Source organism: Triturus cristatus, chromosome 9, assembly GCF_964204655.1.
Source record: "Triturus cristatus chromosome 9, aTriCri1.1, whole genome shotgun sequence".
Taxonomy (NCBI): domain Eukaryota; kingdom Metazoa; phylum Chordata; class Amphibia; order Caudata; family Salamandridae; genus Triturus; species Triturus cristatus.
The window spans coordinates 497193064-497205579 of NC_140592.1; the positions used below are offsets into that span (position 1 = coordinate 497193064).

Genomic DNA, 12516 nt, shown 5'->3' on the forward strand with positions numbered 1-12516 from the left:
GAGCCCAATTTGCAATGGCATGGGTAATCGGGAATGAATGTAGGCCTTGGAGGTTGGCATGCCCCATGCTTGCCTGTTCATATTACACCAGAGCAGCCGAGGGTAAGCAGAAGAGTCAAATCCTCCTACCCCATTAAGGAATCACCCAGAGGCAGACCTGGTGTTAAGGTGGGCTTTGAACACCTCAACAGCAGGCTTGAGGATTGGCTCTTAATCAGAAAGGTGACTGAGCCTTACTGGCTGGGGCATCCTATATGGTACCCAAACAAATAAGATCGGAGAGCTGAACGGGAGCTGGGGTGCTGACCACTGCCCCACTACATGAAGAAACATACATTTCACCACATGGTCCCTGCTTCACCAAGTGTGGGATTAAAGTCCAGTTTAGCGTCAAAGGTTGAGCAAAGTTGTAGTTGTATTAAATCATATTTTAAAGTAGTTTGCTCCCCATGGACACAGCGGCAGAGTCTGGGCTGAGTCTGACTGAGCTTAGGCAGTACTATGAAGCCATCAGGTACCCATTACGCCTCCAGAGTCTAGAGCTCATTTGATTTCAGGCCTTCACACACCGAAAGGCGGAGTCTGTGAAAATGGAATCTCCAACTAAAATCCAAAAAACAGGAGCCACCCTGGAGGCGAAAATTAACCACAACCTGCTCCCAAAGGAGGGTTCCTGGGATTAGGTGTCAGTGGATGGAACTATGAGCAAATTAGGAGGCTATGAGAAGTGAACAAGTAGAGGGTGTGCCAGAAGTCAATGCACAAGCACGAGGCCCACTTTTCCAAGATTCAGTATTACATCTTTCCCACACACACATATAATGCTGCCTCTTGAGTGGAAATTAATCCTGGACAAGGTGGGATGCTGGCCCATAGTATCAAGGTTAGAATCCTGAATAGGTCAGGCGCATGGCACCTGCAGTAGAAACACCCCAAAGCCTCCTGGACTGCCCCCATCTCATTCAAGCTCTGTCTTATGGTGGCTTTGCATAGACACGGACAAGGGTCCCAAATTGAGTTGTTTGGTTTACATTCAGTTACTGTGGTAGTCATGCATCAATATATAAGTTCACCGAATAATACAAGTTAGAAACTGGGATATTCATGGAAAGCTAACTAATTGGTGTTAGCTATCCCATGATGTAAAGAAATGAGGATGGGGGCAATCAACATGCAGAAAAACACAGTGAAAGTAAGAGATTTGTGGCCAGTAATAAAAGGGACTGTAGGTGAACTGAATAGGGAAGCTACAAACACTACTTTTTTCTCAATGACAATAATGTAAAAGACCATTCAGGTTGTATGTAATCTGTCAGAAAGGGCGAAGCGTCAACGTTGTGGACCCTGTTCACAAACTGTACTTTGTAGTGCACTTAGTAGTAATACACTAGTACTACTCATATACTATAAAATGCTGTTCACTAACCTATATGAAGAAATCCCATTTTTTGTATGCTGTGGTCTATGCACCGGTTGTGGAGATCTCCGCATACATTTTTGTAGTAAATGTGAAAGGGCAGGAGAGTCGCTGGAAAATGGAAAAGAATTACTAAGCATGGGAGAGCTTTATGTAGGAATAAGGAAGTCAGCAGCAAGAGTGAGTTCAGCAAGGAAGAAATGCCTCATACAAAAAGGTAAACTGATTTCTGTTCACAAACTGCATTTCCAATGGTACTACAGCCAAATGGGACCCAAAACAGCAGTAAATGTACTCTGGAATGTGATGGCTTTATTATTTATGGTTATTCAAAACCTTTACAATATAAAACAGAAGGTACAAATAAACATGACCAAGTTCATGCAAATGAAACAGAATAAAATGTAAACATTAAAACAATGATGTATTTAAGTTTTTCTTAAAAACATATTTTGCAGTTACGGTTTTATTCAGCCGCCTGTGGGGAATTATTTATCTCAAAAACTCCACAAAGACGGGTTTTTGCAAGTTAAACAGTGGTCAAAGACTTACACATTTTTTTTTTTAGAACAAGGAATCAGTAAAGTGCAGGTACAGCGATACAGCATGTCAGCTTTAGCACATTATTAATATGAACAGGTTACCGCATTAGCTAGTTATTAGAAAAAAGCCTCAATTTATTCTATGGTTACAGCAGCACAGATTTCGGTAAAATACAAAGGACAGCTATAAAAAGAAAACTGAAATGAAAACTAAATTGCCCTTAAAAGCACAACGGCTAGGTACAGTGCAAGTACAATAAAGCGAAAGCCTAGTTTTAGCACTTTGATCAGTTATAAGTGAAAGCAGCTGGTTAGTCCTAGGTTGTAGCAGCATGAGGTTTTATAAAGTGCAGGTCCTGCAAAGAACTAGTTGTTTACAGATAATTGGCTATAAATACACCAAGCCAAGTGTGCGGTGGGCCAGAGTTAGGGAGAACTGCATTATGTATCCCCCAGCCAACTGAACATGTTGGCTGCAGTGGTAACAAACCAGGTCAACAGGATATTCAAAACTGCGTTACTGGGATTTAAAGAGGCAATAATGGCCTGCCGGCAGGTACGAACACACAGTTTCTTCAATTCTCTTCCTACGCTGGCCCTGCGTTCATTCAGCAGTGCTGGAAAAAGACATATTACATGTTCTAGTGTTTTCTCGCTGGTTCCACAGCCCCTGCATGTTATGTTCTCGCTTGAATCACGCCAATTGGCTAGGTGTTAAAGGAAAGGCCACTCCCCTAGCCTAGGGGCCATAAATCTTATCTTCCAGAAGACAGCTTACCTGAAAGGAAAATGTGATGCTGAGCTGGCTGGCTGATACCCTGTGATGATTGAACAGGTATGTCGGCGTTTGGAGAGTTATGCCATGTCCAAGTGAAACGACCAGAGCCGAATGCACTTTCTTATGCTCAATTCAAGTGTTGTTGAGTGGGATTGCTGTCCCAGTGGTCCGTTGCTTCCAGCAGCTGCAGGCCCTTTGTAACTTATTGCACAGGATGAGATAGACACCGACCTCCGCCGCACATTGGTCTGAAATGCCAAATTCAAGTCTGACCTACCCGTGGATGGGATTTCAGTAGTTGAAATACTTGCTTATAGAGCTTAACAATTAGATTGTTCAACAAGCTATGGTATTTCCCTAGCGTGATTTCACAGCCATAGGTTAGAGAGGGAAGGATCTTTGCCCTCGTGACAGATATTAATGGAGACAGTCTTGTTCCCAGTAGATGTTTCGCCAGTTTTGATAGCGTTACCTGTAGCAGCAGTGCTTTTGCTCCAACCACTTGCCGTTGTTTCACGAAGGAGCATCTAGTATCAATATGAACCCCTGAATATTTGTAGGACTTTTCCATTGTAATACTTTTACCACTGTAGGACTATCCTCCTCCTTGATGTTTTTTATGCCCGTACATTAAGTCATATTACTTTATTCGATATAAAATATCATAAAAGTACACCAAGTATGATCAGTATAAAATTGACATACTATGTATCATGTATCAGTAAAAGGTGTGTTAAAACAATATATATATACATATAAAACCGAGAATATAGTGGCCTAAATGCATGGGCAAGATACCTAGGCTTCGAAAGGCCTAGCTCAAATGGGCGTTAATAATTTTGGTGCGTATCAACCAGGCACATCCCAAGTATTTGGCTACCCCACAAACTGTAGCGAGTAGAGATGTGTCAGTTAAAATAAATCGAAGCGCCACCCTGTAATCCATGAATCCCAAATTCCTGCAAATTGGTCTGAGCCATTTTCTTCTCGCCGTCTTGTAAGCCGGGCACGCGAAGAGAAAATGGGGAATGGATTCGAGGGGAGCGGGGCAGCTAGGACAGTTGGTAGATGTCACTCTTGATCGTTTCCAATTTGCTACAAAAGAGTTGAGCGGTAGTGTGCCAAGCCTGAGCCTTATATAGAGCATTCTGTCTCTTGGTGATTGTATGAAGTCGAGATATAGCTCAATTTTGGCCACAAGCTTGTGCTCTAGGAAATGGTCAGTGAGGGACCCATGATTAGTTTTTCGAACTTCCACATTCCAAACCCAATTCCAGTATGCTTTTCTTATGCTTTGCTTAGTAGGTGGAATCTGACTAGACCATGCCTCCCGGAATCCGATTTCTATAACCAGCTGTTTTAATTTGTTAAGCCATTTGATCTTGTTGCCTGTGTTTAGAAGGATAATCTCATTCAGGGCTTTGGCATAGCTTGCTAACTCTGGAGTTTGTCTCAAACGAACCCAGAAAAGCAACGGTCGCAGTCTAGCTAGATCCTTGATGGATCGTTTACCCATATCTTTCCGGAGCGGTATCAAAGGGGTAGAGAGAGGGAGAGAAACAAGATTTCTTAAAAAAAAATTCTCGGATTTCTTCAGATCGCAGACATTCTTGAACCCCCATAACTCTGCTCCGTATAAGGCTGAGGGCAAAGCTTTCCCATCATAGACTGTTCGGGCCGGAGAGACTAATCTGCTGAAGGAAAGGCGTTGTTCACGTAGGATGGCCCCCGCCACCCTCTTGTGATTTAAAAGCATTTTGTCTAGATGACTATTCCATTTCATTTTATTGTTGAGCCTAATACCCAAATAATCAAAGGAATCAACAATATCCAATAAAATGCCATTCAATGTAATGTCATTCTTGAAGCGTTTCGAGGGGGATCGTGCCATGAGTTTAGTTTTAGATGTGTTAATCACTAAGCCCCGTGCTTCACAAAATTGGCTAAATCTATCTAGTAACTTTTGCAGACCGCTTGGGGACTTGGACATCAAGAGGGTGTCATCAGCAAAGAGGAGGGTGGGGGATTTTTCACCGGCCAGAGAAGGGGCATCAGATGGAACCGCTTTAAGATGTTCCACTACCCCATTTATAAAAAGAGAAAACAGTGTAGGAGCCAGCACACATCCCTGGCGTACGCCCCTGTTCACTGCGATCCTTTGAGTCAGCTGGCCCTGGTTTCCCCACCTGATTCTTGCATAATTCCCCTCGTGGAGGCGCTTGACGATGTCGAGTAACATAGGGGGAAAACCCATGTCATGGAGTATCTGCCATAAATTGGCACGGGGGACCAGGTCAAACGCGGTCTTGAGGTCAATGAAGGCCAGATAGAGACTGCCTTTCCCAATAACCACTGTTTGCCAGTAGGTCATGTAAAACCGGAAGACCTGGTCCATCGTACCCACCCCCTGTCTGAAGCCAGCCTGAAAATGCGAAAGCACATTGTCCTCATTCATCCATGACCTCACCCTCATAAGGAGGACCCTGCCAACTACCTTCTGGACTACGTCGATTAAACTAATCGGCCTGTAGTTGGCAGGATCCTCCCTATTCCCCTTTTTATATATGGTAACCACCTCAGCGCCCTTCCAGGAGTCCGGGATGGGGTGGCCTCCAGCAACAAGATTTAAAATAGATAAAATAAAATTAGCCCATATTTTGGGTTCGTTATGGAGGAGATCGCCAGGAATAGCATCCGGACCCGCAGCCTTTCCCGGGGCTAACCCTTTGATGGCGAGAAGAACTTCATTAATTTTAAAAGGGGCAGCTGGATAGTCCGCCTCATGGGTCACGACTAATGGTGGGTCCAACGGAGGTGGCAGCGCATTTTCACTAATTAGAGGCATGGGGGCATCACCCTCGCTATATAAATCAGAAAAATGTAAATGCCACTGTTGTTCCGTTATGGGGTTGGGTATCGCCTCACCCTTTTGACTACCTTTGTGGATAAGACTCCAGAACAATGTGGCGTCCTTCGAGGAGGAAGCAGATTTGAGATCCTGCCAACGCGCTTCTTCCCAGATTCGCTTGGCTTGATCAATAGCCCTAGAATACTCTTTTCTGGCCTGTCTAACCTGAGACATATCATTGCTTTTGAGGGCTATGGTCAGCAGGCGTCTTTTTATTTTACATGGCTTCGAATACCACGAATTGGAGGGCCTGGGGGTCTTTTTAGGAGCGGAATGATCCAGTATAGTAAAATACATTCCCAACTTTTCAATGGTTTCATGATAGAAGAGTGGGAGTGGAGAGCTCTGAGCTCCCTCTAAAGTTGGGCCGATCGAGGCAGACTCCAGAGCTTTCTACCCTATGAGGTCTCTTATTTCACTCAGTTTGTCTTCCTCCAAGGAGACCCTATGCCATTTGAGGCGTCGCTTACAGTTTGAGGGCACTACTTCCTTTGTTACTACTTTCACTTCGGTGTGGGGTCTAAAGGTTGTCCAATTATTTTTTAGAAGCATGCACAGCGGATTATGGTCACTATCTTGTGAGAATAAAATTTCCATATCGGCCAGATCCTGCCAAAGCCGTAAATCCAATAGGATGTAATCAATCCTGGATTGGGAATTAGTCCTGTTATATGTGTTAGCCCCAGACTTATCCGAGCGCGTCCTGCCATTGACAGCTCTTAAGTTAAGCGCCACGGTTAGGGCATTCAATTGTACGGCCCTTTGTGTCCACTTCTTTATTGGGGCTAGGCTAAGAGGGGGTATTGAGAATATGTTATCCTGTTCACCCAAACCCAAAACGTCCTCAGAACAGAGGGGTTCATAGGTACAGTTAAAATCTCCTGCCACAATGACAACAGATTTGGGATTAATACCGGACAGCTCGTTCTCTAGGACTGCTAGAGTGGAGGAAAATTGTGCCCCAGGAGACCCTCTGGCATATACATTAAATATTTCCAGGTTTCGCCCATTTTTGGGACCTGTCACTGATAAATGTAAAATGTCATTTGAGGGAGTAGTTTGTGTACAAGATGACCAGTTCAAAGCGATGTTTAGCCAGATGTGGAGCCCCCCCGCTGGTCGACCTTTCCCTGAATGTAAAGCTGGGAGGAAGTAGGTGGTAAATCCAGACTTATAAAGGGGGACAATACTCCAGGTTTCCTGGAAAAGACAAATATCTTGCTTGTCTATAAAGTTGTTCCACTCAGGTAGGAGAAGTTTTTTCTGTAACCCAGCGATATTCCAAGATAGAAAGCGAATAAAGACTGGGGTACTCCCCTCGATATTAAGGCTACTGTCACAGGTTTGACCACTATGGTTGACCAGTGGCCTCCCCCGCACCCTTGGCTCAACCCCCCTAGCATTAAAACAGGAGACTGGACCATCTCTTTTCCCATCCTTAGATCTGGTGCCCAGTATCGACGGGAGTGGTATGTCCAGTCAATCGACTGAGCTCAACCCACTCTCAGTCCCTTCGCCCTCAAGGGACCACAGTGGGGAAAGGCAGAGCTGGATTTTCGAAGGTTCGGGGGCGGGGTAGTGCGGTGCTCAGGTGCCACCAGATCGTCTGCTAGTTTGTCATTGGGTAATTGTAACTCGATGCAGTCAGTCAACGATCCCTCTTTGGTAATCCTCTTAACTTTGACCAGGTCCTCCCGTATTACCGACCTACAGCCTCTCACATGTCTAATCCAGTGGATTACCTTGTTGTGGAGAGATTCTTGGGTTTCGAATCTGGGGTAACTCGGGAGTTTGGGGACCTTGGTCATATAGATTTTGGGAGTAGAGTTCCTCACGTGTGAATTACACCTGTTAGGTCCTGAACATGGTTGGTCTAACGACCCTTCTCTGATCGGAACAGTTCTATCATATTTCGATCTTGGGTAAGACTGATCTAAAGTCTTACCTCTAAGAACGTTTCCCATAGCAGATTCAAACGAAGGAGTGGAGCTACTCAGGGGAAAAGAGCCAGGAATGGGGGGTTGGGCCTGTATCACCTGTCCTAACACTAGGCTACACCCATTAACCCCAAGGCGCTTCTCCTCCCCACCCCTGCCTATGCTCTTCTTTACAGATGGGGGGGGTTGGGGTGGGGTGGTTGGACCTATAGGCCTAGCTTCCAACTCATCCACTTTTTGCCTCAACATGGCTAGTTCCCTTTCAAGTAGTTCCACTCTCTGGTAGAGAGCAGCATTGTGAGGGCCACAAGAATTACAATGACTTATATTTATAGGTGGTTCAGCCGCTCCTTCTTGGCTAGGGGTATCGATTGGGCTACACACGGGGCTGGGATCTAAAACAGCAAATCTATTTAAACAGGGTATTTCGTCCAACAGGTCTTCATAGGCATTACCATTGTTAGTGGCTCTCGAGTGAATACCTAGACCTGGATGAGATTGAGAGTTAGGAGGCCCCAGGATATCCACATTTGATTTGTGTACTAACCCAGTTGGTAATTTTAGCGATGTTTTCCTAGAAAACATAGCAGGCACAACTCTTTCAAGTGGGTGAGTTAATACTGGAGCTTCCTCAGAGTCAGTTGGGCTCGAGACAGCAGTAGGAATATTGCAGTCTCCCAAGATGTTTTCACATTCATTTACGATGCCCTCAATCCTCGTAAGGACGCAATTATTTGCCGCATGGGGGGCTTTCTTGACCTTCTTCCCTTTTTTTAATAACAAAGAGCCCCCTCCCTCCATTGACTTCCTTTTCCCCATTGAAATAACTAATCTCGATGAACAGGAAAAGAAATGCAAACACTAATGACAATAATCCAGCGTCAGGGGCTGACAGTCTTGAAGCAATCAACAGTACCTTAGATCAGCAACGCGAGGGTCAAGTGTCTGGATTAAAGAGGGGGGGCCCAGCCCAGCCTCCTCCCGGCGATGACGGGCAAGGACGGGCCCGCCCTTGGCCCGGGCTTTGCCCGGGCGCTGCCCGTGCGTGTCCTGCGCTGCGGGAAGAATGGGCGCTATTTAAGCCTCATGGCGCTGGGCTGACGCGATCTTCTGGCGCCTCCCAGAGCCTCCTGGGAAATGTAGTTTTTAGTGCCCCCTGGCAGTTTCCCTCACGGCGTGGCCCGTTGGCCTGGACTCGCGTTGGCCGTTCCCCTCATGGCGTGGGCTTGACAAACAGAAGGAGAGAACCTCGCCGTTCCCCTCATGGCTTACGGGTATGGCTGGTGCGCGTCCCGCGCCGCGGGAAGAATGGGCGCTCTTTAAGCCCCCTGGCGCTGGGCTGACGTGATCTTCTGGCACCTCCCAGAGCCTCCTGGGAAATGTAGTTTTAGTGCCCCCTTGCCGTTTCCCTCACGGCGTGACCCGTTGGCCTGGACTCGCGTTGGCCGTTCCCCTCACGGCGTGGGCTTGACAAGCAGAAGGAGAGAACCTCGCCGTTCCCCTCACGGCTTACGGGTATGGCTGGTGCGCGTGCCCGTACATTATAACTTTGGTTTTAGACAGAATTACCTCCAGTTGGTTGGCAGTTGAATACACAATTGGTTGAGGAGTCTTTGAAAGCCTACCCCTGTGTAGATGAACAGGACAAGATTGTTGATGTACAGCAGATTGCTGATATGAGTGCTACCTATTTTTGGAGAATGGCTAATGATGGCATTGAAGGACTGCAATAGATCTGCAATGAATAAATTAAAAGGCATGGGGACCAATAAGCAGCCCTGCTTCACTCTTCACTATGTCATTAATTTCCTGGAAATATGGGCTCCTTCGCCCAATTTAATACAGATCCATATGTCAGAATAGAGCTGTATCATGGCCCCCAGAAGAGGCAGTGGTAACCCCCATCTCGGTAGCTTAGTCCACAATAGGCCCCTTGGTACTCGATCAAACGCTGCCTTGAAGTCGATAAAGCAGCAGTATATTGAAGATTTTGAGGTAATTGTTTTGTTGAGCAGGACTGATATTGCCATAAGTTTGGATAAAGTCCCCAATTTAGCCACGAACCACGTTTGATTAAAGGGGATTAATCAGCTTTGTCCCACCCATGATGTTAGATCTTCCAGTAGCAGACTGGAGTAATATTTGGCGTCATTATCGAGGAGGGTTATCAGCCTGTAGTTTCTTTGGATCTGATATTATGCCTCCTTTGAGGATCAAATGTATTATGGATTAGGAGTGTGGTATCTGTGAGGTCGTCTGACAATAGTCGATTAGGGTTGTGAACTGGTCTGCCCAGAACCAGATGTCCAGTTTCTATAATGCCTATAGCAACCCGTAGGGCCCGGGTGCCCCATCCGATCTACTGCTTGTTATGGCACGAACTATTCGAGTTGTAAAGTTGGCCTGGTCAGTGTTGTCATAACGCAGTGGGTCCCAATGTTGGATGGAAACTCAGTGGTATATGATTGATATCATACTTATATAGCTGTCCATGGCTTTGACCTCCTCCTCTAGGGCAGTCATAATGGGGGGAGCTGGCTCTTGACACAGGGATCCAGTCCCAGTTTGAGATAACATTTTTGTTCTGTTGACTACTAGGCTAACTTCATCATCCATTGCTTCAAAATGGGTGGTTAGAAAAAATACCCATTCAGCTTCTGAAATATTAGCACAGCCCCAGCCTCTTTGGCCATTCATTTGTTTATTCACTAAAGACCAAAAACCCCTTGGGTTACAATTCTTGCTGGCTTGAATTAGTGTTAACCAGAAGTATTCTATGGTCTTCATTCTGCCTTTGGCAGTTCGGGCTGGACTGTTCCCATGAGGCACAGGGTCAGACTGATTTGCATATGGCCATGTCTGAACTGGGGTGGCAGAGTGGGCTAAAGAACGGTGATGGATCAAACCCAGATTTGTTGACTGGGTGTGAGTGTTTGATTGGTTCTGATGCTCCGTCCATTACTACCCCCTTTTGTACCGCTTTGTTCGCCATAAGTTGGCAGGGTATGCTCAGACGCGAGTCCCTTGCTCACTTTGCCACTGGATTCAAGCAAGCCTGGCTGAAGACGGCTGAAATGCCAGAAACCGGTCCTAGGAAGCTTGTTTCCGGTCCAGGGAAGGCATGGCTTGGCAGTTTGGGCTGGACTGTTCCCATGAGGCACAGGGTCAGACTGATTTGCATATGGCCATGTCTGAACTGGGGTGGCAGAGTGGGCTAAAGAACGGTGATGGATCAAACCCAGATCTGTTGACTGGGTGTGAGTGTTTGATTGGTTCTGATGCTCCGTCCATCACTACCCCCTTTTGTACCGCTTTGTTCGCCATAAGTTGGCAGGGTATGCTCAGACGTGAGTCCCTTGCTCACTTTGCCACTGGATTCAAGCAAGCCTGGCTGAAGACGGCTGAAATGCCAGAAACCGGTCCTAGGAAGCTTGTTTCCGGTCCAGGGAAGGCATGGCTTGGCAGTTCGGGCTGGACTGTTCCCATGAGGCACAGGGTCAGACTTATTTGCATATGGCCATGTCTGACCTTGGGTAGCAGAGTGGGCTAAAGAACGGTGATGGATCAAACCCAGATCTGTTGACTGGGTGTGAGTGTTTGATTGGTTCTGATGCTCCATCCATCACTACCCCCTTTTGTACCGCTTTGAGTAAGTCCAGCACCACACATGTCTGACTATTGGTACTGAAACACATGCCCATAGAAAATATTGGAGCCACCTAATAACTATAAACAAGCATTTACAATGCAACGGTCTCTGCATTGTTAAAGTTATAGCTATTGGCATTGCTCATGACATTATTTTTGTTTATGTTTTTGTTTTTAAAACATTTAAAGAAACAGCAGTTATTTACAATGTCAATAGCCTAATCTCTCTCAAATGCGAGACCTATTGCATTTGCACCCACACACAGAGCCACACACAAAGCCACCCACACACACAGAGCCACCCACACACACAGAGCCACCTACGTTAGCCGAGACCTAAAAAGGGCCACAGTCAACTCTTCCGAAATGCAACTTCACATACACGTAATAAAAATGTTCCACGCCGCTACTTACTACCCAATTGGTGTATGTGTAAACCATATAAAGAGCGCTGGGACCTCACGGCGCTATAGAACTTCATTGCTACCCAGAGCCCGGAAGGATGAGCGGCTGAGAGGCCCCGTCAGGATTTCAATTCCCGGTGGATGCATTCGCCCACTGAGCTCCGTGCCCCCGCCGTAGATGAAGGCCCGTGCAGTAAAATGTAAATGCGCCTTCAAATTTTAACTAGCTCCCGAACTTTATCTACCCACTGAATTCCAAGTTCACAACGTTAATGTCCTTTTATTAAGAAGTCTCCACTTGCAGATTCAGAATGAAGATTTTATTAATTGTGGCATGTGCTGTTTCGTGGCAGCTTAACGCCAACTAATGAACAGGTCAGTCCGAAGACAGGCCCAGGATTCCACCGGGAGCACCCCTATGTTTCATGGTAAAACTTCAGCGAGAAAATAGAATAAAGAGGGTTCATCGCGGATCTGTTGGCGCCAGCCTGACAGGAATGAGTCAACCCTTCCCAGACAAAACAAGAGGCGGGAGCGCGATTCACAAAAAAAACACGGCCACGCTCGAGTTGGCCAGCACATTTTCTGACTTGGACTAAAATATATATTAACCCTCGCCACAACAGGTGCCAATCCAGACGAAATTTCTGAAACCATTTAATTATTTACCTTTTATGGGTCCTTTTGCCTTGATTTTAATTCAAAATGCTTTACCGAGGCAGTAAATAAAGTTACAAAAATTACTTTCCAGCCTTCCCCTTCATTTCTCTATACTTTGTGACGTTTAGTTTGTGCCTGAACACGCCCTTCTCAACACATGTTCAAGGGTAAATTTATACTTGGTTAATCAGATACAAGTTGTGTGGTCTACTGTGTGTGTGT

At 46.0% G+C, this 12516-nt stretch overlaps 1 protein-coding gene across 1 annotated transcript in view; it reads right to left on the minus strand.

The window, feature by feature from the left end:
- The window catches only part of LOC146798198 (uncharacterized), a 978306-nt gene that overhangs the window by 113310 nt on the left and 852480 nt on the right, over positions 1–12516 (minus strand). Inside the window, exon 6 of the mRNA XM_085625470.1 lies at positions 1427–1528. Coding sequence (XP_085481596.1) covers positions 1427–1528 — 102 coding nt within the window. The remainder of the gene's footprint in view (positions 1–1426; positions 1529–12516) is intronic.